The sequence below is a fragment of the Cervus elaphus genome, chromosome 27 (genome assembly GCF_910594005.1).
Source record: "Cervus elaphus chromosome 27, mCerEla1.1, whole genome shotgun sequence".
NCBI lineage: Eukaryota > Metazoa > Chordata > Mammalia > Artiodactyla > Cervidae > Cervus > Cervus elaphus.
Window position 1 is genome coordinate 48,573,014 of NC_057841.1, and position 24,047 is coordinate 48,597,060.

Sequence of the window (24,047 nt, forward strand, 5' to 3'; positions counted from 1 at the left end):
AACATTTTGCTATCTGTACCTTCAAGTTACAGATCTCTCACTCACTGCCTTACAAACAGAACAGGTTCATCAGTTTGGGTCCTGGCAACAACCCAGATCTTTGGCCGAAAATCCCCCTAAACCGCTCCTTCATCCAGAATCACTGGGAAATGGAGAATTCCAGATGAATGAGATATTCCACAAAACTAACTTAGCTATTAAGTGTAGAATGTTTTTAATCTTAAAGGAAAGGAAGAGAAAGGAAGAGGAGGGGAGGGAATCCTCTAAACCATGCCAGATCTCCCCAGGCCTCCAAGCCCATCACCATCCAGAGGGGCCTGCCCCTGCATCCTTCTCACTGATCCCCCAGCTCAGTGGTCTCTGAACCAGGCTCTGTCTCCCTTCACCACACAGGCCCAGCTGTGGTCCCCCCGTGATCCTCCACTCATCCAAGCCACCTCGAGTTGAGGGACCTTTTGAGATGTCCTCCTCCATGAAGCTGCCCTCCTTTTTAGCCAGTCCTCCACAATCTCGCCCTCTTCCATGAGGTCCTTCAGTATCACGGGTATCACAGAGCATAGCATTTTGTTACATTTTGTTTGTCATTTCATTCATAAACTTAATCTCTCCCATGAGTTCCTAAGAGCTTTAGGACCAAGATATCCTTTACTTCTTGGGTATCGTTCCGTAACGTACAGCAGCGGGCCTTGTGAACCACTGAAAACAAACACAACCCATAAATTGTCCTTGTCTGTGTGGGAGCATTCTGTCCACTGCATCTTCAGAGGAAAAAAAAATGGCATGTACCTTTCTTTTAAAAAGTCTTCAAACTCTTTGCAGTTCTTGCGGCCATTGTTCAGATGCTGGATGATGCTGTCATAGCCAATGGTGCTGAGGATGTCTGAAGTCTGGTGGGAAGAACAACATTGTATGAGACGGAGAACCGGGTGATGGCAGCCCCAAGGCCTAAAGCGAGGACAGGGCAGGGGGGACCCGGGGAAGCCGGCCACGGGACTTTTCGAGATGCTTACTTCCAACACACATGTGACCAAAAAGGACAAAACAGAAGTTCAGAGTTCATGCAGCTGTGGAAGACTTTCTAGAATTATGAAACTATAGGGTCACAAAACAGGAAGGAAGTGACAGAGCATTGAGAGGCACACAGTCGAGGGAGCTGGCTGGCTCGGGGCCCCTCCCTGGGTCCCCACCGTGCCCTGATCAGGCCAGGCAGGGGGCAGGAACTGAGCCCCCCTCCAGCCTTCTGCTGAGTGAGCTCCATCCTGCAGGGGGAAGCTCACTCACGTCACAGGTCCTCGTAACAAGGGTTACACGGCGTTCACTCTGGCCTCCCCCTTGTCTCAGAGCTTGACCCCGACAGCTCTTCCTGTGGCCAAGAAGCCTGGTCTGAGCGTCGAGGGCATCACTGAGCCAGGCCCCAGGAGAGGGAGGAGGGACCGGCTTCCCACTGTAGCGGGAAGGGAAGACCAGCTGCCAGCAGGCCCCGGATGGCCTGGCCCCAATTTGGGGGAAGGAATTTTTTTTTTTTTTTAAGTGAGCCATTTCAACTCAGTTCAGTTCAGTCGCTCAGTTGTGTCTGACTCTTTGTGACCCCGTGGACTGCAGCATGCCAGGCTTCCCTGTCCATCACCAACTCCTGGAGCTTGCTCAAACTCCTGTCCATCGAGCAAGCCATTTATTCCCATTTTATTCCACTACGTGCTCTGAGGTTGGAGGAAGCTGCCTAAGTCTCCCAAAGCAGTAGCCCAAAGATGCAGCGTGTTTTAAAATTTAAAATCCCCTCAGCTCCCCAAACCAACAAACCAGGAGCTCTAAGGAATACCCGCTCAAGTGTCTCCTAATGCAGCTCGCTCCCTGGTTCCTACTCCACAATACATGGGATAGGTGGTCTGACCGAGACTCCAGGCCCTTAGGGAGCTTGGTTAGGTGGTCTCTGGGTGTGTCCTGGGGAGCTTTGAACTTAGCCACCCCCAGTCCAGCCCCACCACCCTCTGTCTGCTGGAAAGCACTTCTCTGCCAAGGCAGGGGGTGGGGGGCGGCTCCTGAAGATTCCTCTCTCCTGTTGGCCCAGCCCAGGACACTGGAGAAGCAGAATTTCTCTCTTCCATTTGCTGCTACTCCTCATGGCCTGGCTGAACAGACAGGGGTCCCAGAGAGACCAGCAGGAGCAAGGCCTGAGACTGATTTCAACATGGATTCAGAAACTTAACTGGTTATAACTCACATTGCATTTTTTTTTAAATGGATTATTGTAAGCACAGTAAATTTTACACATGGACATACAAATAAATCTTAGTTAGAAATACATTTAGTTCTATGGGTTCTGGCTGTTGTTTGAGCATAGATTTAGACCTTGGGGGGCCTAAAGAAATAGCTTCCACCAAAGCTTCATTTCTCTACCCTCCTCGCTCCACACACACTCTTCTGTCTCAGCAGGGTAGACTGCTAACTCCCCCCGGAATGCAGTGCTCAATGGCAACTCCAAGACCATGCTTGGTCTTGGTCCAAATCCAGCCCCTCCAGCCCCAGGGTTTCTGGAAGCCTTCCCTGAGTAGCCCTAATGCTTCTTCCTCTGGGCTCTCAAATCGTCCAGCTCCTGAATCTGCTATTTGCCACCCCTCCTTGTGAGTAGCCTTGCTGGCCCAACTCCACTCCAAGTGCCTGCAGCTTCGTCTGAATATCAGGTCCTGCACAGACACACACACACACACACACACATACACCCCAAAAGTCTAGCTTAATGTTATGCACACCAAAGGTCTACAGTAAAATTCGGTGGGATGAAAATGCCTATTGTGTTCCCAGCCAGATGCACTAGAACAATGAAAACAAAGGCTCCTGAGGGACTGAGGGAATGAATGGGTGGGTACAAAGGGTCAATGTCAATGTTGATTTGTAGTCAGAAGTGCTTTGGTCTTCCAGGGAAGTACTCTTGGGTTCTCTGTTTTATGATATTCATTTGGAAAAGGTGGTTTCCTTTTTCTCAATTAAGGGTGCGGACACTCTTTGAGCTGGGCAGGGAGGGTGGAGCTAGACTAGAATTTCCTGGAAACAAACCAAATCACCAGGACTCCTGGCCGCCAGCCTTAAAAAACCAGAACAGCTGCTTCAGAGGAGTGACTGGACTCCAGAGGCTCCCAAGAAAGAAAATCTCCAAGAGAAAACAAAGAGTGTACAAGCCCAAGCGCAACGTGGCAGGAGGGATGGCCTGGAAACTCCTTCCCATGCTCCTCAGAAAGCTGAGGAAGCCTGCTGAGAAGCCCTGACTGGCAGGTGCAGAATAAGAAGGCCAAGGAGGAAAGAAGAGATGTAGTTGCATAAGCAGCAATGAGCACCAAGATAACACAGCAGGTTTGCTGTCAGAAACGAATGTGCCGACCCCGTAACCCCATACCCTGCTTGCCAGCATCCTGACTTCTCTCCCTTAGCTCTTCCCATGCTGCTCTCTCCGCATCCTCCAAATGGGCAGTGTCCGTTTATACCCCAGGGCCACTGCACACGACTTTCCTACCATTGGAATGGCATCTCCTCCTCTTCACTTAAATCCCACCTCACTTCAGGGCCAATTCAAATCCCAAGTCCTCTCTGAGGTCCTCCTCAGACTATTTAACCTACAGTTTCCCTTCCCTCTTCTGAGTACCTAGTGTATTTAATGATTCTGCTTCTTAGCCCTTACTACATACTATTTTGCGTCATTCATTGATATTTTTTAAAAATTAGTCAACTTTAAGTATATCTAGATTATACCCAAACTTCATCACCCACAAGAGACCCTACATCAATGGCTTAAGAAATGTCTGTTAACTGTAAACCAACTACAGACAAGGTACTTAAAAAGGTTACAACGACGGAGTCCCTTAGTGTTCACTTGGGAGTCAGTAAAAGACACACACATAAAACAAAGGTGCATGCATAAAAAAATTAGAGACTAAGACAGAATATAAGAATACACAGAGAAAATATACTGGAGAAGGAACTGGCAAGCCAGTATTCCTGCCTGGAAAATTCCATGGACACAGGAGCCTGATGGGCTACAGTGCATAGTGTCACAAGAAGCGGACACAAATTAGCGACTAAATCACCCCCACCAGAGAAAATATATAAGAAATGAGGTGGAAAAGAGAAAATACATTAGGGTCATCAGAAAGGAGAAGATACAAGATTTAAATTGAGTCATTTAAAGTGACTGGGATTCACATGAGAAATGAAAAGATATTTCAAACCAGCTGATGGTGAAGAAAACAACACATCAAAGTTTATGAGAGGCAGAAAAACAGTGCTTATAGGGAAATTTGTAGCTCCAAATATTAATATTAGAAAAGGAAAAAAAAGGTTTTAAAATTAATGATCTAAACTTTTACTTTATGGAACCACAAAAAGAAAAACAAATTTAAATTTGCAGTAAGTAGAAGGAAGAAAATAAAAATAATAGAACACAATGAAACAGAAAGGGGCAAACAATAGAGCAAATTAGTGAAACCAAAAGTTAGTCCCTTGAAAAGTTTAATAAAATCAGAAAACCTATAGCTGGGTTGATCAAAAAATAAGAGAAACAGAAAGAAAAGAACACAAATTATCAATGTCCTACTGTGACAAAGGGCATCTACAGAAACCTAGCTAACAACTTAATGGCGAAAGAATGAATACTTTCCTTCTAATAGAGAGGAAATAAGGCAAGAAAAAAAAAAAGAACGTACTTGTTGGAAAGGAAATAGTAAAACTGCCTATATTTTCAGACAACATGATTGTGTACTCAGAAAATCTTAAGAAATTTACCAATCAAAATTACTAGAGCTAATACATTTAACAATATTGCAGGGCACAAGATCAATACACAGAAGTCAATTACTTTTCCATATACCAGCAGTAAAAAAATTAAACATGATTTACATGGCATTAAAGATAAAAGGAATATGTCAAGGCTGTATATTGTCACCCTGCTTATTTAACTTATATGCAGAGTATATCATGAGAAACGCTGGGCTAGAAGAAGCACAATCTGGAATCAAGATTGCTGGGAGAAATATCAGTAACCTCAGATATGCAGATAACACTACCTTTATGACAGAAAGTGAAGAGGAACTAAAGAGCCTCTTAATGAAAGTGAAAGAGGAGAGTGAAAAAGTTGGCTTAAAGCTCAACATTCAGAAAACTAAGATCATAGCATCTGGTCCCATCACTTCATGGGAAATAGATGGAGAAACAGTGGAAACAGTGTCAGACTTTATTTTTTTGGGCTCCAAAATCACTGCAGATGGTGATTGCAGCCATGAAATTAAAAAACGCTTACTCCTTGGAAGAAAGTTATGACCAACCTAGATAGCATATTAAAAAGCAGAGACATTACTTTGCCAACAAATGTATGTCTAGTCAAGGCTACGGTTTTTCCAGTGGTCATGTATGGATGTGAGAGTTGGACTGTGAAGAAAGCTGAGCACTGAAGAATTGATGCTTTTGAACTGTGGGGTTGGAGAAGACTCTTGAGAGTCCCTTGGACTGCAAGGAGATCCAACCAGTCCATCCTAAAGGAGATCAGTCCTGGGTGTTCGTTGGAAGGACTGATGCTGAAGCTGAAACTCCAATACTTTGGCCACCTCATGCAAAGAGTTGACTCACTGGAAAGGACCCTGATGCTGGGAGGGATTGGGGGCAGGAGGAGAAGGGGACAACAGAGGATGAGATGGCTGGATGGCATCACCGACTTGATGGACATGAGTAAACTCTGGGAGTTGGTGATGGACAGGGAGGCCTGGCATGCTGAGATTCATGGGGTCGCAAAGAGTTGGACACGACTGAGCAACTGAACTGAACTGAACTGAAAGATATAAAGTATTCAGAAATGAATGCTTAAAAGGTTTAGTAACATTACATCTTATTAATGCACACACCATTAGTATGAGATGGGTCACAGACTCAGATGCAAAACCAAAATAAAAACCTTTGGTTTATAGATACAGGCAAATACCTTTCAAGCCTTGGGGCAGGAAAAGATTTCCTAGAGAGGACAAAAATACATACTGGTAAAGAAAAAAACTGAAAAGTTGGACTCAATCAACATTAAAAGCCTCTGTTCATAAAGGAGATTATTAAGAAAAGTAAATGGCAAGCTGCATGCTGGAAGAAGATAATCACAGTACATATGTCTGTCAAAGGACTTGTAACCAGTGTATATAAATAACTTCAACAAATTAATAATAAAGATATAAGCAATCCAGTAAAAACTGGGCATAATACTTAAACTTTATAAACTCTTCATAAAAGATAATCCTTTGACCAAAAAGTTCATGAAAAGTTGCTTAACATGACAGGGAAATTCAAATTAAAGTCACAAGGATATCTACTTCATGCCCACTAGAACAGCTGAGATTAAAAAGTCAACATTGAATGTAGGCAAGGATGTTGAACTATCAGAACTCTCATTTATTCCTGCTGGGAGTGTGAAAATGGTACAGTCATTTTGAAAAATGGTAGTTTCTCAAAAAGCTAAACATGCAGTACTCTATGACCCAAAGTTCTACTCTGAAGCATTTACTCAAGTGAAAGGAAAGCGTATGTCACAAAAAGACCTATACAAGAATGTTCACAGGACTTTTATTCACAATAGCACCAAACTGGAAATAACCCAATGTCTAACAACGGATGGATGATAAACAATGTGTGGTATATTCATACAATGGAATACTACTCAGCAACGAAAAGGAAAACCTACTGACAGTGAAACAACATGGATGAATCTCAGAAACACTATGTTAATGAAAAATGTTGGATACAAAAAGTATTTACTGTATAATCCCACTTATATGAAGTTCTAGGACAGGCAAGCATTCTAGCACTTTCTTCTATGGTAAAGGAAGTAAGAACAGGGATTGCCTAATTCAGGGGAGAAATTGAAGGTGGACTGGAAAAGACATGAGGGAACTTCCTGGAATGATAGCAATGTATCCAAGCAAGATATTTCCAGACTTCCCTGGTGGTCCGTGGTTGGGAATCTGCCTGCCAATGCAGGGGACACCAGTTTGATTCTGGCCCAGGAAGACCCATGCCTCTGGGCAATTAAGCCCGTACACAACTGCTGACCCTGTGCACTGCGACGACTGAAGCCCGCACGCCCTAGAGCCTGTGCTCTGCAACAAGGGAAGCGACCACAAAGAGAACGCCACACACCACAACTAGAGAAGAGTCCCCGCTGGCAGCAACTGGAGAAAGCCCACGTGCCGCAATGAAGATGCAGAGCAGCCAAAAATAAATAACTAAAATCAATAAAATTAAAATTTTAAAAATTGTTTAAAAAAATCTTTCCATGGAGGTGTGAGTTGTCCCGGTATGTGCAGCTTTCAAACTTGTTGGTCTGCGCCCTTTATCTTAGGCAAATGACACCTCAAAAACTTTAAAAAAAAAATAAAAAGAAAAGAAAAGTTGATTAGGAGTCAGAGAATAATGGGAGGGAGGCAGTCACTAGAAGGAACAGAGGAAGGTAAGCCTTAAAAATGGATCTGGTCTTGGAGTCCCAGGTGAGGCAGGGAGATAAAAAGGAGGGGCAGATTCAAGAACCCAGCAACCTCCCAAAGACCCAGAATATAAGGTTGAAAATGCTCAAATTATAGAGGTAAATAGCATTCAACTTTTTAAAATTTTTTATTTTTTAAGTTATGAAAGCATGATAATGCATTTACAGGAGATTTGGAAAATACAGAACAAAGTTATATATAGTTCCACTATGTGGGTGAGTTGCTCAGTCATGTCTGATTCTGCAACCCTGTGGACTGAAGCCCGCCAAGCTCCTCTGTCCATGGAATTCTCCAGGCAAAAATACTGGAATGGGTTGCCATTCCCATCTCCAGGGGATCTTCCTGACCCAGGGATCAAACTCAGGTCTCCTGCATTGCAGGCAGATTCTTTACCATCTGAGCCACCAAGGAAGCACCAGTTCCACTATATAGTACAATTACTTTTTTTCAATTATTTCTAAGTAGATAAACTAAGATTTTTAGTTGGAATTTCAATATCAAACTCTCAAAAATTAACAATGAATAGACAGAAATGTAGAAGGATATAATAGACCTGAAAAGCACTATGAACCAATTCCACATAATTAAGATTTATACAAGTTTCACACAACATCAGGGTACAAATTCTATCCAAGTTCCCATAGGCTATAAACCAGGAGACACTGGAACATATCCAGGGACATAAAACAAGATGCAAAAATATTATGGTCTAAAGGTACTGAGATCATAGAGTCTGTTCTCTTATCACTGTGGAATGTTAGAAATCAGTATCAAAAGATATTTGAAAATAACCCACATATTTTCCAGTGCAATGTGACTTTACCCAGAAGGATCTTTGACTTAGCTAGTGAAAGCCTCAAGAAGGTTAAAAGACTGAAAAAAAATCACAGAGAGTGATTGCAGAGAAGAAAGCATTTAGATGAGAAATTAATATCAAGGATACTTTAAATGTATTTGGAAATTAAATGTACAGTTTTAAATGCTGGGTGTATCTAAGAAGCCATAACAAGGAAAATTAGAAAATATTTGTAACAGAATAAAAATGAAAAGAGAATTTATCAGAATTTGTTGCATGCAGCTAAAGTTGATCAATGCAACTAAATATAATGTGGAATCTTGAATGAGGTAAGAAAACAAACAATAGACACTAGCATGAAATCTGAACAAAATTTGTACTTTAGTTAATAATACTGTATAACATTTTAATTTCCTGTTTTTTTTATAACATAATATTTCTTTACATTTTCAGAATTGGGTTAGAAGTTTCAAGCTTCATTCAAAATTTTTAAAAAATCACTAAAATAATAAGCTTCCTAGAATTTTAGCAGTAATACGAGGTGCCAGAATAAATGGAACTGTATCAAAGTTTTGAGTGAATATAAATTAGAAATCTAGCACTCTATTCATACTTAGTCAAATAAGTGGAACCAAAATGTCATACGTTTTTTAGCTAAGCAAAAATTCACATTTTCTAAATATATATACATATTATACTTACTACACATGTATGTATATATATTATATAATATATATGGGTTTCTTTGGTGGCTCAGATGGCAAAGAATCTGCCTACAATGCAGGAGACTAGGATTTGATCCCTGGGTTCAGAAGATCCCCCGGAGAAGAAAATGCACCCCACTCCAGTATTCTTGCCTAGAGAATTCCATGGACAGAGGAGCCTGGCGGGCTGTAGTCCAGGGGGGTCATAAAGAATTGGACATGACTGAGCGACTTTCATAGCGTGTGCGTGTGTGTGTGTGTGTGTGTGTGTGTGTGTGTGTGTGTGTGTGTGTGTGTGTGTGTGTGTGTGTAAGATTCCCAGGTAGTTCAGTTGTAAAGAATCCACCTGCTAACACTGGAGGTGCAAGAGATGCAAGTTCAATGCCAGGGTCGAAAAGATCCCCTGGAGAAGGAAATGGCAACCCACTGTAGTATTCTTGCCTGGAAAATCCCATGGACAGAGAAGCCTGGTGGACTAGAGTTCATGGAGACAGAGTCAGACATGACTGAGCACGAGCACACATATGTATACAAAAGCTTTTCTACTACGCTTGATAAAAGTTTGAGAGAGAACAACGAAAACAGAAAAATTGGAAAACATAAGCTAAATGAAATGGTGATAATGATGACTTAGTAGCTAAGTCGTGTCCGACTCTTGCAACTCCATGGACTGTAGTCCACCAGGCTCCTCTGTCTATGGGATTCTCCAGGCAAGAATGCTGGAGTGGGTTGCCATTTCCTTCTCCAGGGGATCTTCCCAATCCAGGAATCAAACCTGGGTCTCCTGCACTGCAGGCAGATTCTTTACTGACTGAGCTACGAGGGAAACCCAGATGAAATGGGAGCACTGAATATGAAATAGAAAAAATGAAACAAGCTAGATAAAGGTAAAAGATCATCATATAGTCCAATATTTTTCCAGTTGTTTTTAAATGTGGCTGCTCATTAAAATCACATCCAGTTTGGAGAAAAAAACAATACCTGGGCATATATATTTTTCAAAATATTCCAAGATAATTTTAATGTGCATCTGGATTTTAAAAAGTGGTTACAGGTTTTTCTGTTAAATGGTAGTTTTAGTGATACAGAATTCTATTATTTTCTGTTGACCAATCATGATACAATGGTATTAATGTTGACTGAAACCACCCACCCTGGCCAGACACCATAGTAATCATTTGCGTGAGTTATTTAACAGCGGAAAGTCCTGGTAAGGACACGGAAGTAATAAGCCACCACTAACAGGAAGAGTTCAGGAAAGGTCAAAAGGAGACACCACATGTCCTGCCACCTCCCAGAATCCTTCTTGCTGGCATCCATCTTGGCTGAGCAATGTGTGCACCACCAGGAAGAACCCTGAGTTAGAATGATTGATCACAGACAACCTGGAAACTAATCCCATCCCCACAAAACCCAAGACTGTGAGCCACGTGGCAGAGCAATTCTCCCGGGTTCCCTAATACTCCTGCTCTCCACCTGGGCACCCCTTCCCAGTAAAGTCTCTGGCTTTGTCAGCGGGTGTGTCTCCTAAGACAATTCATTTCTGAGTGTTAGACAAGAGCCCACTCTCAAGCCTTGGAAGGGGTTCCCCTTCCTACAATGTTAAAACGAAACTAGTTACATAATCACAACAATGAAAGATGTTTATCAGCTTTCGCAATTAACAGCCAGACAAAAAATAAAAGATAATTACAAATGCCAGCCATAATGGAAAGTATTTAAGTTTTAATCAATGGATTAGTACTTTAATCATAAAACCACTTCAATTTCTATAAGACAAAAAATTTGCCAGTACAAGTGTGCCATATTCAGGAGATGTGTGAGCTGAGGAATAATAAAAAAACAGTCTTGCTGTGGCACCAGTGGGCAGTCCAGTCCAGGTGGGGTGTGGGTTCAGAGGAGAAGGAAATCTCCATGGGCTGCCTGATGGAGGGTAACTCCACTGGCGCCAGCTCCTCAAATCCACTCCTAACACTCAGGTCTGGTCTCAATGAATCCAGGTATGTGTGCTCCTCCTCTGTGCCCAATCCTAAGGCTCATTCTGCAGGGACCTCTGAGAATTTGTTTCCAGTGATCTTTTTCCACCATGTGGATGCTAGGCAGAAAGACAAGGCAGAGGGGAAGCAAAGGATACCTGCAGCCTCCAAACCACCATCAGAATGACATGTGCTACCACACACACAGCATCCGCACATTCAGTTCTGTGGTGCTTCTCACATCCATCTTATCAAGACATCTGCTACATAGTTTTAGTTTCCTAGATATGGGCTCCAAGGACCACCTATGCCAGAATCACCCAGGCAGCATGGTAAACAGGCAGACCCCCAGGTCTTACCCAAGACCTGCTGATTCTGATCTGGGGTGGGGAAATCTCCACTCTTTATACTCCTCCTGTTGCAGAGAAGAACCAATTGTGACTCCATGTTGGAACTGTTTATTTGACTTGCTTTTCATTGCTGTTGTTATTATAATCATACACAATGGCATGCCTCAGAAGATGCTGCCCCTCTGCCTGACTATTAAAGTGCCTTTGTTCAGCTCACAGAGAGATAATCTGACCCTGCCCACCTGTGAACGGCTGCAAAAAAGAAGAGATTAACACAACCCTTCCCTGATGTTGGCCATTCACAGACATGTTTTACAAGATGGATGGCCCTTTTTACTTTCTCATTGCCTCAACCTCTCTTTTCTACCTTTGGACTTTGGTTCCTCACCGCTTTTCTCTCTGGTTCTATAAAAGAGCCTGGCTTCCAGACCCCAAAAGATGGTTATTTTGAGACATTAGTCTACCATCTACTCTGTGTGATGGCTTTCTGAATAAAGTTGTGTTCCTTGCCTTAACACCTTGTCTCTCAGATTCACTGGCCTGTTGTGCAGCAAGCAGAGAGAGCTTGGCCTCAGTAACACTCCAAGGACTATAATGCTGCTTGAGAACTGCCACCATAGAAATTACAAAAGACGGAAGAACAATCATGGCTCCTGCCTCAAGGAAAGCAGGATACTTGCACATGAAACTAGAGAATACAGCAGAATGGGGTGGAAAAGAATGATTGTTTTTATCAATAAATGCAAAGGAGAAGAGGCCAGAGAAGACTCTTATGGTTTGCATTTCTTTTTATAACCTCCAATTTTCAGTAAAAAGTGCAAATTGGCATAATGCCCATTGGAAGCCCAGAGAGCCCCCCCTAGAATGGGGAGAAGGCACTAACTTTGCATTACACACAAAGGCTGCATTTGTTTGAAGACTGGCCTTGGGACGTGTTAATGTGCTGTACTTTGCATGAACAGACCGCAACATACTGTATATGAACAGTGAACCAGGAGCTATTTCCATGTTTACAGCTGGGAAAAATAAGAAACAAGGAAGAGAAGTTCTCCTTATCACTCCCTCCAACCACAGTGAAAGATTTTAACTCTCAACTAACAGTATTATCCAAATCTTCATTATTTATTAAAAACTATACAGTAACAGAAGACAGGAAAAGACCAAAGACTTCATTTTACCTCTCTCTGCTCTCAACCTTGGTCTTTCTTTTCTATCTCTTTTATCAGAAGAGGTAAAGCTAAATGGCTCAAACTCACCTTATCTGCAAATATAGATTAATTATTGTTCATTAATATTAATAACTTGGGCTAATATACATCAAATGCTTGCTGTGTTCCAAACAGCACACGAAGTATTTAGCATGGGACATCTTGCTTAATTCTTATAACAATCCTACTGATGTAAGTATAATTAATTATCTTCATTTTACAGGATAAAATAAAATGGCTCTGTATTCTGAAACCACTCAACCACACAGCTTCTTTTGTTTGAGGATAAGAACCAAATCTAACTTTTTGCCAGTTGGCCTACTTCTCTACAGTTTTAAATGAGACACTCGCAGGCTTTAACACCACACTTGGGTTTGAGCCCCAGTTCTACCACAAACAAGATATGTGACTTGGAGCTAATAGCTCAATCCCTCCTTACTAGACTATAAAATGGAGATGTTGGAAGAACCAAATGAGATCATGAACTCTGAGTTTGTCAAATGCTGCATAAACTAAAGGAATTGAGGGAGGCACATCCAGATTTTTAGTGGACACATAAACAAAAAAGCATATGTGTTTGAACAACATGATTTTTTTCCATTGAAAGCAGACAACAGTGAAATAAATGTAGCTGTTAGCTATTCAAAAATAAGTGTGTCGTCATCTGAGAAAGCAACTGGAAAAGTGTCAGGGATACCTCAGCAAAGGATATGGAAACTGCCATTTTCAGCCACATTTTCCTAAACCTAAAATCAAAAGCCACTACACTGGTTATGCCCTTGAGCCTTCTCTTAAGCAGTAATAATGGATTGTGAAGCCAAGAATGAAACTCCACCCCAGTTTCCACACCTGCCTTGTTCTATAAGTCTACAGCATGCCTCCCTGGCCCTCTGTAACCCTCAATTAGACAGTCCCAGCTCTGTCTAGCCTGGGTCCACATGATGTTTTCACACGTCTAAACATTCCTCCTGCCAAGTCATCAGGTCAATTACAAAGGCAAGTTCACTCAACTGAAAATATTTTCAGTGAAAGCAAAACCTGAGAAAGCGTACAATGCAAAAACTCTAAGTAAGGGGAAAAAATGACTAGAAGGATGGGTACCCAAAGGTTAAAAGCAATTCTTTTCTTAGCATGCTTCCATGTTTTCTACATTTTCTAGAATATACTGCATAGATTTTATAATCTGAAGTCTTTCTTCCTATAAGTATATGTATGTGCAACTCAGTTGCGTCCTACCCTTTGTGACCCAATGGACTGTAGCTCTCCAGGCTCCTCTGTCTATGGGATTTCCCAGGCAAGAATGAATACTGGAGTGGGTTGCCATTTCCTACTCCAGGGGATCTTCCCAACCCAGGGACTGAACTCGCTTCTCTGCATTGGCAGGCAGATCCTTTACCACTGCGCCACCCAGGAAGTCCCCTTTCTCCCTACGTCCATCCCTTAAACATGGCAATTTGAAGTCTTGTTTCTGTCTCATCTATTCCCAGGCCCCACTAAAATAACAAACCATCAACAGCAACAACAGAAAAATAGGAAAGGGCCCACTGAGGAAGAAGGTGCACGTTGAAGGAATTTCTATAATACAAAAAGCAGATAGGACTAGATGGGCAGAGGATAGAAGTCAGAAGTCAGTATTCCAACCTCCACAAAACAAGACAGTCCACAACCTTTCCCAGCAGAGTCATTGAAAACCCTAAGCTCAAATCAGCAGGGGTTGAAACTGGAGCAGCCATGGAGATACGGGGAGGGTGTCTGTTGGACACCAGGAACTCAGCCAGTGCCCTGCCCCAGAGCAGTTAATTCTGACTTTTGTGCCAAAACCACAGCTGGCGAGAACTCCACCCTGCAGCAGGCTCCTTGCAAGGACACGATGACCAGAACAGCAACAGGCCACTGTCCCTAGGCACCGTCAAAGCTTGCAGAGTAAACATGAAAGAAAAAGAGGTTCGGCACGGTTCTCAAGTCCTGGAAATGCCCTTCACTTCCAGGGTAATACCTTCCCCACTTCCTCACTCCAGACAGAGGCAAAAATATCAGAAATTGTCATTATTTTTTGATTATATAATTACTTACTTTGAAAACAAGAGATTATCAAATGAAAAGCTAGGAACTGAATTAAATATTTTTAAAAAAATCAACAGTTTTTTGTGAAGTAATTAGCCTCCAACTAATAAAAAATTAAAAAAAAAAATCAACAGTTTTTTTATATAATAATAATCATTTAAAAATGTGGTTTAAAATACAAAATCTTATTCAGAATGTCAATAAAACCTATAAAATATCTAGGAATAAGGCTTTTTGAAGGAAAACTATAAAACATTACTTAAAAAAATACAAAGATTTTAGAACAAGAACTATATCCTAGTCCAAAATGGGTAAGTCCAATATCGGAAAGATTCAAATCTCCCCATGTAAACCTATAAAGTTAAAATGATTTCAATCAAAATTTTAGTGGAATTTCTTTTTAAATTTAAGTTCATTCTAAAATAAAAATAAAAAGAGTAAGTGAATGAAAACAGACCCTTTTGGTTGAAAAGATAAGTGAAGACTTAACCTACCATATAAAAAACACTATAAAGTATCCAAAATTTTTTAAAGTTCTATGTTATTTATATTGAGAATTAATGATCAGATACATAAAATACAAACAGTAGTCCAAGAATGGCTTTATGTACCTCTGAGGATTTACTATATGATAAAGGAAGCATTTACAACCAGAAAGAAAACAATGCCTTGTTCAATAAATATTATCGTAACACTGACTGTTCATTCTGCCAAAAACTAAATATAGAGCCCTTTCTAACATAGCACTCTAAAATAAATATCTGATAAGTTAAAGATCTAAACATGGAAATCACAAACACGTAAAAAGAAAATACAGAATGTGTATATTTTAATCATATTAAGGTAAGAGTTTTAAACACATTTGAGGTAAGAGTTTCTAACATATCTGAGGTAAGAGTTTCTTTCCTAAGTATGACTCCAAACTTAGAAGAAAAGATTAATAGGCTAGCCTGTTCTGAAAATACAATTTACCAAAATTGACCCCACTTGAGATAAAAAGCTTAGACAGGCCAATTTCCTCAGAAGAAACAGAGAAAGTGATTAAGCAGCAGAAAAAAGCAATAGAATTTGATGTTTTCACAGGAGAATGAAACCATTTTTTTCCTTCAGGGAAAAAAAGGTATTCCTAAGATCCATAAATTGATCAGAAATGAAAGACAATGTATTAATTCACTTTATAAAACAAGTATAAAACAATATATAAACCCAATAGAGTATAAAAAATGAAGTTACTAATATCACTTATGAATATTAATCAAGTACTAAATAAAATATTAGCAAAAATAATCCATACCACATTAAGAAGAAATTGTACCATGACTAAGTGGGATTTATTCTAAGAAGGGAAAGTTATTGAATACAAGGAAATTCATTAATCTAAAAAATCATTTTAATAAATAAAAAGAAAAATCATCTGGATAGCTACATGTAGAAAAACAAAATTAGGACATTCTCTAACACCAGATACAAAAATAAACTCAAGATGGATTGAAGACCTAAATATAAGACTGGAAATTATAAAACTCCTAGAGGAAAACAGAAGCATAACACTGTTTGACATTATCTTAGCAATATCTTTTAGGATCTGTTTTCTAAAGAAAAGGAAATAAAAACAAAAATAAACAAATAGGACCTATTTAAACTTAAAAAGCTTTTCCACAGCAAAGGAAACCATCAACAAAACAAAAAGGCAACTTATTGAATGGGAGAAAATATTTGTAAATGATATGACCAATAAAGGGTCAATATCCAATCTATGTAAATGATATAACTCAACATAAAAGAAAAAGAATAAAAAGTGGGTAGAAGAACTGAATAGACATTTTTCAAAAGAGGAAATGCAGATGGCCTACATGATGAGTAGCCATGTTGAGCATCTTTTCATGTCAATGATACTGAGTTTAGCGTTTTGACCTCCAGAACTGTAAGAGAATACATTTCTGTTGTTCTAAGCCACCAAGTTTGTGGTGGTTTGTTACAGCATCCATAAAAAAGTAATTCAAGGCCAAAAAAGGCTTTTGACAGTATTCAACACCCATCTTTGATTGTAAAAGCAAGTTAAGAAAATGGGAATTTATATATCTATATACACATTAACATATGTATGTATATTCATGTTCCTATTTCCACTACTTTATACTGCTGGTATTAACCAATGCAATTTGAGAAGATAAATCAATTAGAAACATAAGAGACAGAAAAGAAATAAAACCATCTTTACTTGCAGATAATATAATACAAAGATTTTCCTTGTCATTAACATATCAGTTCTTAGTTAATTTTAAAACATAATGCTGGGGAATTTCCTGGTGATCCAGTGGTTAGGACTTTGCACTTTCACAGCCAGGGCCAGGTTTGATTCTTAGTCCAAGAACTAAGATCATGAAAGCAGTGCCATGCAGCCAAAAAACAAAAAGAAAAAATAAACAAACAAAAAATTATGCTATCCTAATAAAAATACCAACAAGTTATCTTTTATGTAGTAAACATAGTTTATATGGAAAACACAAAAATGAAAAACTAACAAGGAAAAAGCTGACAAAAGTTATGAGGGAAGCCAGCCCTACCAGACATTTAAACATATCATAAATCCTTCATAATTAAAGCAGTGCAGTACTGGTGCATAAATAGTCAACAAACCAGTGGACTGGAAAATAAAGTCCAGAAATAGACCCAAGTACACAGGGAAATTTAATATATGCTAAAGGTAGCTTCTCACATCACTGGGGCAAAAATGGAATTTTTCATAAGTGGGTTCTGGGACAAATGTTAGCTACTTAGAAAACTATAAAAGTAGATCCAAACCCCATACACAGGAATTTCAAAATAGATTAGAGATCTAAATGGAAAAACATGAAAGTATACAAGTACTAGAAATAAACATTCATAAAGGTTTCCTAATCATCACTTAAAATCCAACTTCAATAAGTTTCATAAGTTTGACCACTGGCAGTCCAGTGGTTAGAACTTCATGCTTCCAATGCAGGGAGCATGGGTTTGATTCCTGATCAGGGAACTAAGTAGCAAAAAAAAAAAAGATTATCATCTAAAAATAAAAAATTTTTCATAGCAAAAGTGATAATTAGCAACATAAAGATAATTGAAAAAAGTTAAAGAATATAAAATGCAATAGCTAAAGGACTAATATATTGAATATATAAATAATTCTTTAAAACTAATGGAGATCACCAGCCTAGGTTGGATGCATGAGACAAGTGCTCAGGGCTGGTGCACTGGGAAGACCCAGAGGGATGGGATGGGGAGGGAGGCGGGAGGGGGGATCGGGATGGGGAACACATGTAAATTCATGGCTGATTCATGTCAATGTATGACAAAAACCACTACAATATTGTAAAGTAATTAGCCTCCAACTAATAAAGATAAATGGAAAAAAAAAACTAATGGAGAAGAACCCCCAAAATGGGCAGGAAATATGAACAGATGACTTACTTTGTGTATATGTGTTCCTTAAACATGTGGAAAAATAAACAAGCTCACCCATAGAAAAGAGAAATGCAGATGAAAACTTAACTGAAATACCATTTCTCACCCACGAGAACGGCAAAATTAACAAGTGTGATAACACATTCTGTTCACAAGACTGTGTGAACAGCCACCCATACATTGCTGGTGAGAAGAAAAATTGGTTCAAACTTTAAGAGAAGGAACTCAACAATATCTAACCAAATCACATACATGTTTATCTTTTGATCTAGCTATCCTGCTTATACGAATGTACCCTGAAGGTACACCTCCAGCAAAATCAAAATACATCTACACAGGTTATTCACTGCAGTACTGTTTGTAACTGGGAAATTTTGGAAATGAGCGAAGTACTCATACACAGGGGAGTGTTTGATAAACTATGGTACATCCACAAAATGGAATTATAGGCACCTATGAAAAGAATGAGGAATATCTCTATGAATTAGCACGGAATATCTCTAGAATTAATACGATCTCCTATTTTAAAGTGAAAAAAAGCAAAGGGCAAGCTTTTACACCATAGAAATTGGCAAAGGCTGCAAATTAGAGTTTTATCCACTGGAGAAACACTTGTTAACCATTTACCAGCATACCACTGGAAGGGACTGAGAAATATAGTAAGCAAGGTAAGGCGAGAAAAGCCTTGTGATGCTGGAATGGAAATGGAGGTGTCACGTGTATATATGTATTTCTTTACTCTGTGTGTAGAGAGGGCTAGCAAGAATGACAATAAGGGGCAATAGGCATAGCTAGAGCCCTGGAATCCTGGTTTCTAAGTCCTACTCTCTACTAAGAGGAACCCAGGCTCTTTGGAGAAACAAGACTCTCCAGGACTGGGGTGGAGAAATGTCCTATAGCATCCTGTGCCAGAAAGCATGGACGTGCTCAAAGATGGGGATGTATCAAAAGGACACAGAATCCAGTGTAAAGGGGATCCCCACCGTGCAGGTGTAGGATGATTCGAGCATGAAGATAAATTATAACAGTAACATATTATAATCCACTGAACAAAACAAGAATCCATAAATCCATACTAACAAAGACAGAGACAGAGAGGCAAAGAGAAAGAGAGAAAGGCTCTTCCTTACACAGAATGCCAACTTTATTTATGTAGGTAGAGTTAGAAAATCACCACACAAAGACTTTGGACTTGAATGTTCACAATAGGTTTATCTGTAATTTTCAAAAACCGGAAATAACCCAAAAGTCTGTCAAAGGTAAATGATTATACAAACTGATCTGTCCATAAAATGGAATACTACTCAGTGATTTTTTAAAAAAAAAAAAGAACAGACTATTAACACAAGCAGCACCTTTGATGAATCTCAAAATACTTATAAATGAAGGAAGCCAGGCAAAAAAGAGTACTTACTATGTTCCAATTATATAAATAATAGAAAATACAACTAATCTATAGTGTCAGAAAGCAGATCAGTGGTCGCCTGGAAAAGGACTGATGAGGCAGGAGAGATTTCAAAAGGGCGAGAGGAACGTTTGGGAGTGATGGATTTGCTGACTATCCACTATCTCAACTGTGGTATTTCATGAGTGGTACACACATGTCAAAACCTATTAAACTGTATACTTTAAACATGGGCAGTTTATTATATGTAAATTATTCTTCAATAAAATTGCTAACATTTAAAAATCACTATTTAGCAACCATCCTAGTAATAATTGATTCAGGCAAGAATAATCAATGGATATTAAAACTAATGGATGAAAGTTTGAGTAAAGTGGTATGTTTACATATTTTCAAAGTATCTTCCTGTAATTACAAAGAGGAAAACAGTACTTCTACACTGGAGAAACTGAGAAAACACCACTACAGTAAGCTGAATAGTGGCCTCCTAAACATGTCCACAACCTAATCCCCAAATCTGTGAGTATGTTTCCCTACATGACAAAAGGACTTTACAGGTGTGATTAAATTAAGGATCTTGAGATGCAGAGAGTATCCTAGATTATCCAGGTGGGCCCAGGGTAATTACCAGGCTCCTCATAAAAAGGAGGCAGAAGATTCAGAGTCAGAAATGTGATGACAGGTGCAAAGGTCAGCGAGACAGATTTGAAGCGGCTGTGTCGCTGGCTTGGAGGGAGGAGGAGCCCACAAGCCGGTGAATGCAGGCAGCCTCTAGGAGCTGGGCTATGCAAGCAGAGGCTCCAGGACCTCCAGAGGGAACCAGCCAGCCTTCCTAACACCTTGATTTTAGCCAAGTGAAACTCATTTCAGACTTCTGACCTCCAAAACTATAAGATAATACATTTGTGCTGTTTTAAGCCACTAAGTTTGCAGCAAACTGTTACAGTAGCAACCGGAAACCAACCTAACCACTGCAACCCTTTGTAAAGGGTCAAGGTTAACACCTCCAGTAACAGTACAAATAAATATCACATGCCCCCAATACTGAGAATAAAACGGCACCATTTCTGTGTAGCTCATGCCAAAAATAGCTTGAATCTAATCATAAGGAAACAGGCAAACTCAAGTTGAGGGACATTCTACAAAATAACTGTCTTGTACTCTTCAAAAATCTCAGTTGTACATAACAAAAGACTGAGGAACTGTTCCAGATTAAAGATGGAAAAGACTGGACTAAATGCAACACGGAACTCTGGATTAAAAGGAGTGTTTCTTCTTTTGCTATAAGGACATTATCCAGGGCAATTGGGACAATTTGAGTAGGGCCTATACATTAGCTAACAGTATTACATTATCATCATACTGTGATCATGCAAGAAAATATCCTTCTATTTATGAAATATACAATGCAGAATTTCTGGACAAAGGGAAATCATGCCTGCAACTTTACTTTTAAATGGTTCAGAAAAAATAAATGTGTGCATATGTATTTTAGGTACAGAGAGAAAGAACAAAGTATTAACATTTGAGGAATTCAAGTGAAAAGTATCTAGAAATTCCCTGTACTGTTTTACAACTTTTCTGTAAATCTTAAACAGTCTTTCAGACTTTTCTGGTGGTCCAGTGGTTAGGAATCCACCTGCCAATGCAGGGGACACAGGTTCGATCCCTTGTCCAGGAAGACTCCACATGCCACGGGGCAGTTAAACCAATGCGCCACAACTACTGAGCCCTTGCTATATAGCTGGCGCACCGCAGCTTCTAAGCCCAAGTGGCCTAGAGCTCATACGCCTCAACAGGGGAAGCCACAGCAACGAGAAACCCATGCACTGCAACTAGAGAGGAGCCCCCGGACTTCCCTGGTGGCCCAGTGGTTAAGAATCTGCCTTGCAATGCAGAGGATGTGGGTTCAACCCCTGGTTGGGGAAGTAAGATCCTACATGCCCCAGGGCAAGGAAGTCCATGTACTATGAGGAGCAACAAAAAAGAGCCCATGTGTTGCAAGCAAGACCCTACACAGCCAAATAAATAAATTAAAAAAAAAAAAAAAAGAGGAGCCCCCACTTGCTGCAACTACGGAAAGCCCATGTGTAGCAATGAAGATCCAACACAGCCAAAAAAGAAGTAAAACCAATTTTTTTCCTAAAGAGACAGTGCTCTTAAAAACAAAAACAAATGGCCAATAAGCACTTTGTAAAAAGAGAATCAGTATTATCAATAATCAAAAACTGCAAACAAAAAAGAAGATATAAATTTTCACCCATCAGATTGGTAAAGGTTGAAAATATCCAACACTGGCAAAGAAAAGTATAGCAAAACAGTCACTGTCGTATTCCACTGGCAGGACTGTACATTAGTACAACCTTTTTGGAAGGCAAATAGACAATATTAATGAAAATTTTGAATGTGTATAGCTTCTGCTAGTAGAAATTCATTCTCTATAAATAATTACACAGATCTGAAAAGATACATATACAAAGGTGCTGTAATGACAAAGAACTGGAAACAACCAAAATATCCAGCAACAGAAATTGTTTAAGTAAATTTGATAATCATACAGTGGAAAACTGAATAGATATTAGAATAAAGCAGAATTACACATAGAAACATAAAAAGATATTCACAATATATCATTACAAGAAAAATGAAAGTTGCATATATGAGCCCATAATAGGTGAACTTACATATGTTAAGAAAATGTATAGCTGAATTATATATAACAGCAAAGATAAAAGTCTAGAAGGAGCCATACCTCACATTTACTAGTGGCAACCTCTATTTCTGAACTGATTGGACTGCTCTAACAAAACTGGTGTAAAAATAGAAACAAGTTCTATTTTACCAAATACAGATTAATTCATATTAGGCAATGGTGAGATCATGACTCTTTGAAAGATATTTATCCCTGTAAATCTAACATAGAAGGCATAAGATTTAAAAGACAATATTCAGAAAGTTGGCTCATGTCCAACATTACTCATCTAACCTTTAACATGATCCAAATCTCTCACATATGCATACACATACACAGAACACACAGATACACACACAACCCTCAGGGACAAAAGACATTTGATTTACAAATCTCCTGGCAGAGAAAATTTGAGAATTGAAGATGGGTATTTCAATTCACAGGGAACACTAGATTACCCCCAAGAGCACTGCTAATGTTAGTGCTATGACTTTTCTAGTTAATAAAAATAAGTTGAAGGACTGAACCTTACCCCAAGAGGTACATGACTTTACACATCACAGGGTAAAACCAGTGATATGTCAATGACCAGAAATACAGACCCCCAAAGTTGTCTTCCTCACCCACAGCATTCCTGAGAATTCCTAGACATGCTCAAGACACTTGCCCAGGCCTGGGAGGCAAGCAAGTACCAGGATGAAGAGATTGTTCCTAAAACTGAAAGTAAGTCCTCAACTATGGGACAAACAGACTCCAAGGGAACAACAAACTCTAGCAGTTCCACAAGAAAAGCCAAGAAAACAGACCAGTTCAAAAACTAAATGTACTGCCACTACTGTTAAAAAAAAAAAGCAAACAGAGCCAGAAATCCAAAGCAGGTCCAACCCAGGGGAACGTCCATAGTTACTGCACCAGCTGACCTGTATTCCTTCTCACTGCAGGTGGAAAGTTTGGGTCCAATCCACAAAAATTCCCAACAGCCTCTGACACAATCACACTGCAGTACAATGTTGAAGGACTTTAAGCTCTACTATTCATTAGAAGGACTGATGCTGAAGCTGAAGCTCCAATACTTTGGTCACCTGACGCGAAGAACTGACTCATTGGAAAAGACCCTGATGCTGGGAAAGACTGAAGGCAGGAGAAGGCAGGAGAAGGGGATGACAGAGGATGAGATGGTTGGATGGCATCACCAACTCTATGGACATGAGTTTGAGCAAGCTCCGGGAGCTGGCGATGTACAGGGAAGCCTGGCGTGCTCAGACCATGGGCTTGCAAAGAGTTGAACACGACTGAGTGACTAAACTGACTGAATCTCTACTATCCTTCCGGCTGACCCACTAGGCAAACCAGAAAGAAGAATAAATTTTGGTCTCAAGACAATACACCACTGCGGAGACTCAGGCAGTCTCATCCCTGCAGAAATAATGGCTCCAGCTAACTGGGAAACCTTGACTTAAGTCATCCAGATACTCAACTGCCTGGGTCTTTTTCCATGACAATTTATCTGAAGTAAAGAAACTGCAGGTCAGTAGAAAAGATTTACTGTTAATAACTTTTTAAGGTAAAACCTGGCCTCAGTACATTCATTCCTATTCAGTTTCCTCTGTCTTACCTATCTCCATTTCTGAAACCCCAATACACAATCAGAAAAGTCTTCGAAAAAAATTCCTTTATATTCTCTGGACTTTGATTATCCAAAGCAAATGTAGATTTATAAATTCTAACAAATTTTGAATTAAAAATGAATCAGGGTTGGACTACCATGGTGGCCCAGTGGTTAAGAAACCTCCTGCCAATGGAGGGGACACGGGTTCGATCCTACAGGTGGGAAGATCCCACATGAGGTGGCGCAGCTAAGCCCCTGCACCACAACTACTGAAGCCCTTGCGCCCTAGAGCCT

At 39.9% G+C, this 24,047-nt stretch overlaps 1 protein-coding gene across 1 annotated transcript in view; it reads right to left on the reverse strand.

The window, feature by feature from the left end:
* Positions 1 to 24,047, reverse strand: part of PSTPIP2 (proline-serine-threonine phosphatase interacting protein 2) — an 80,368-nt gene that overhangs the window by 38,365 nt on the left and 17,956 nt on the right. Inside the window, exon 2 of the mRNA XM_043889251.1 lies at positions 787 to 887. Within this exon, the coding sequence (XP_043745186.1) occupies positions 787 to 887 (101 nt within the window). The remainder of the gene's footprint in view (positions 1 to 786; positions 888 to 24,047) is intronic.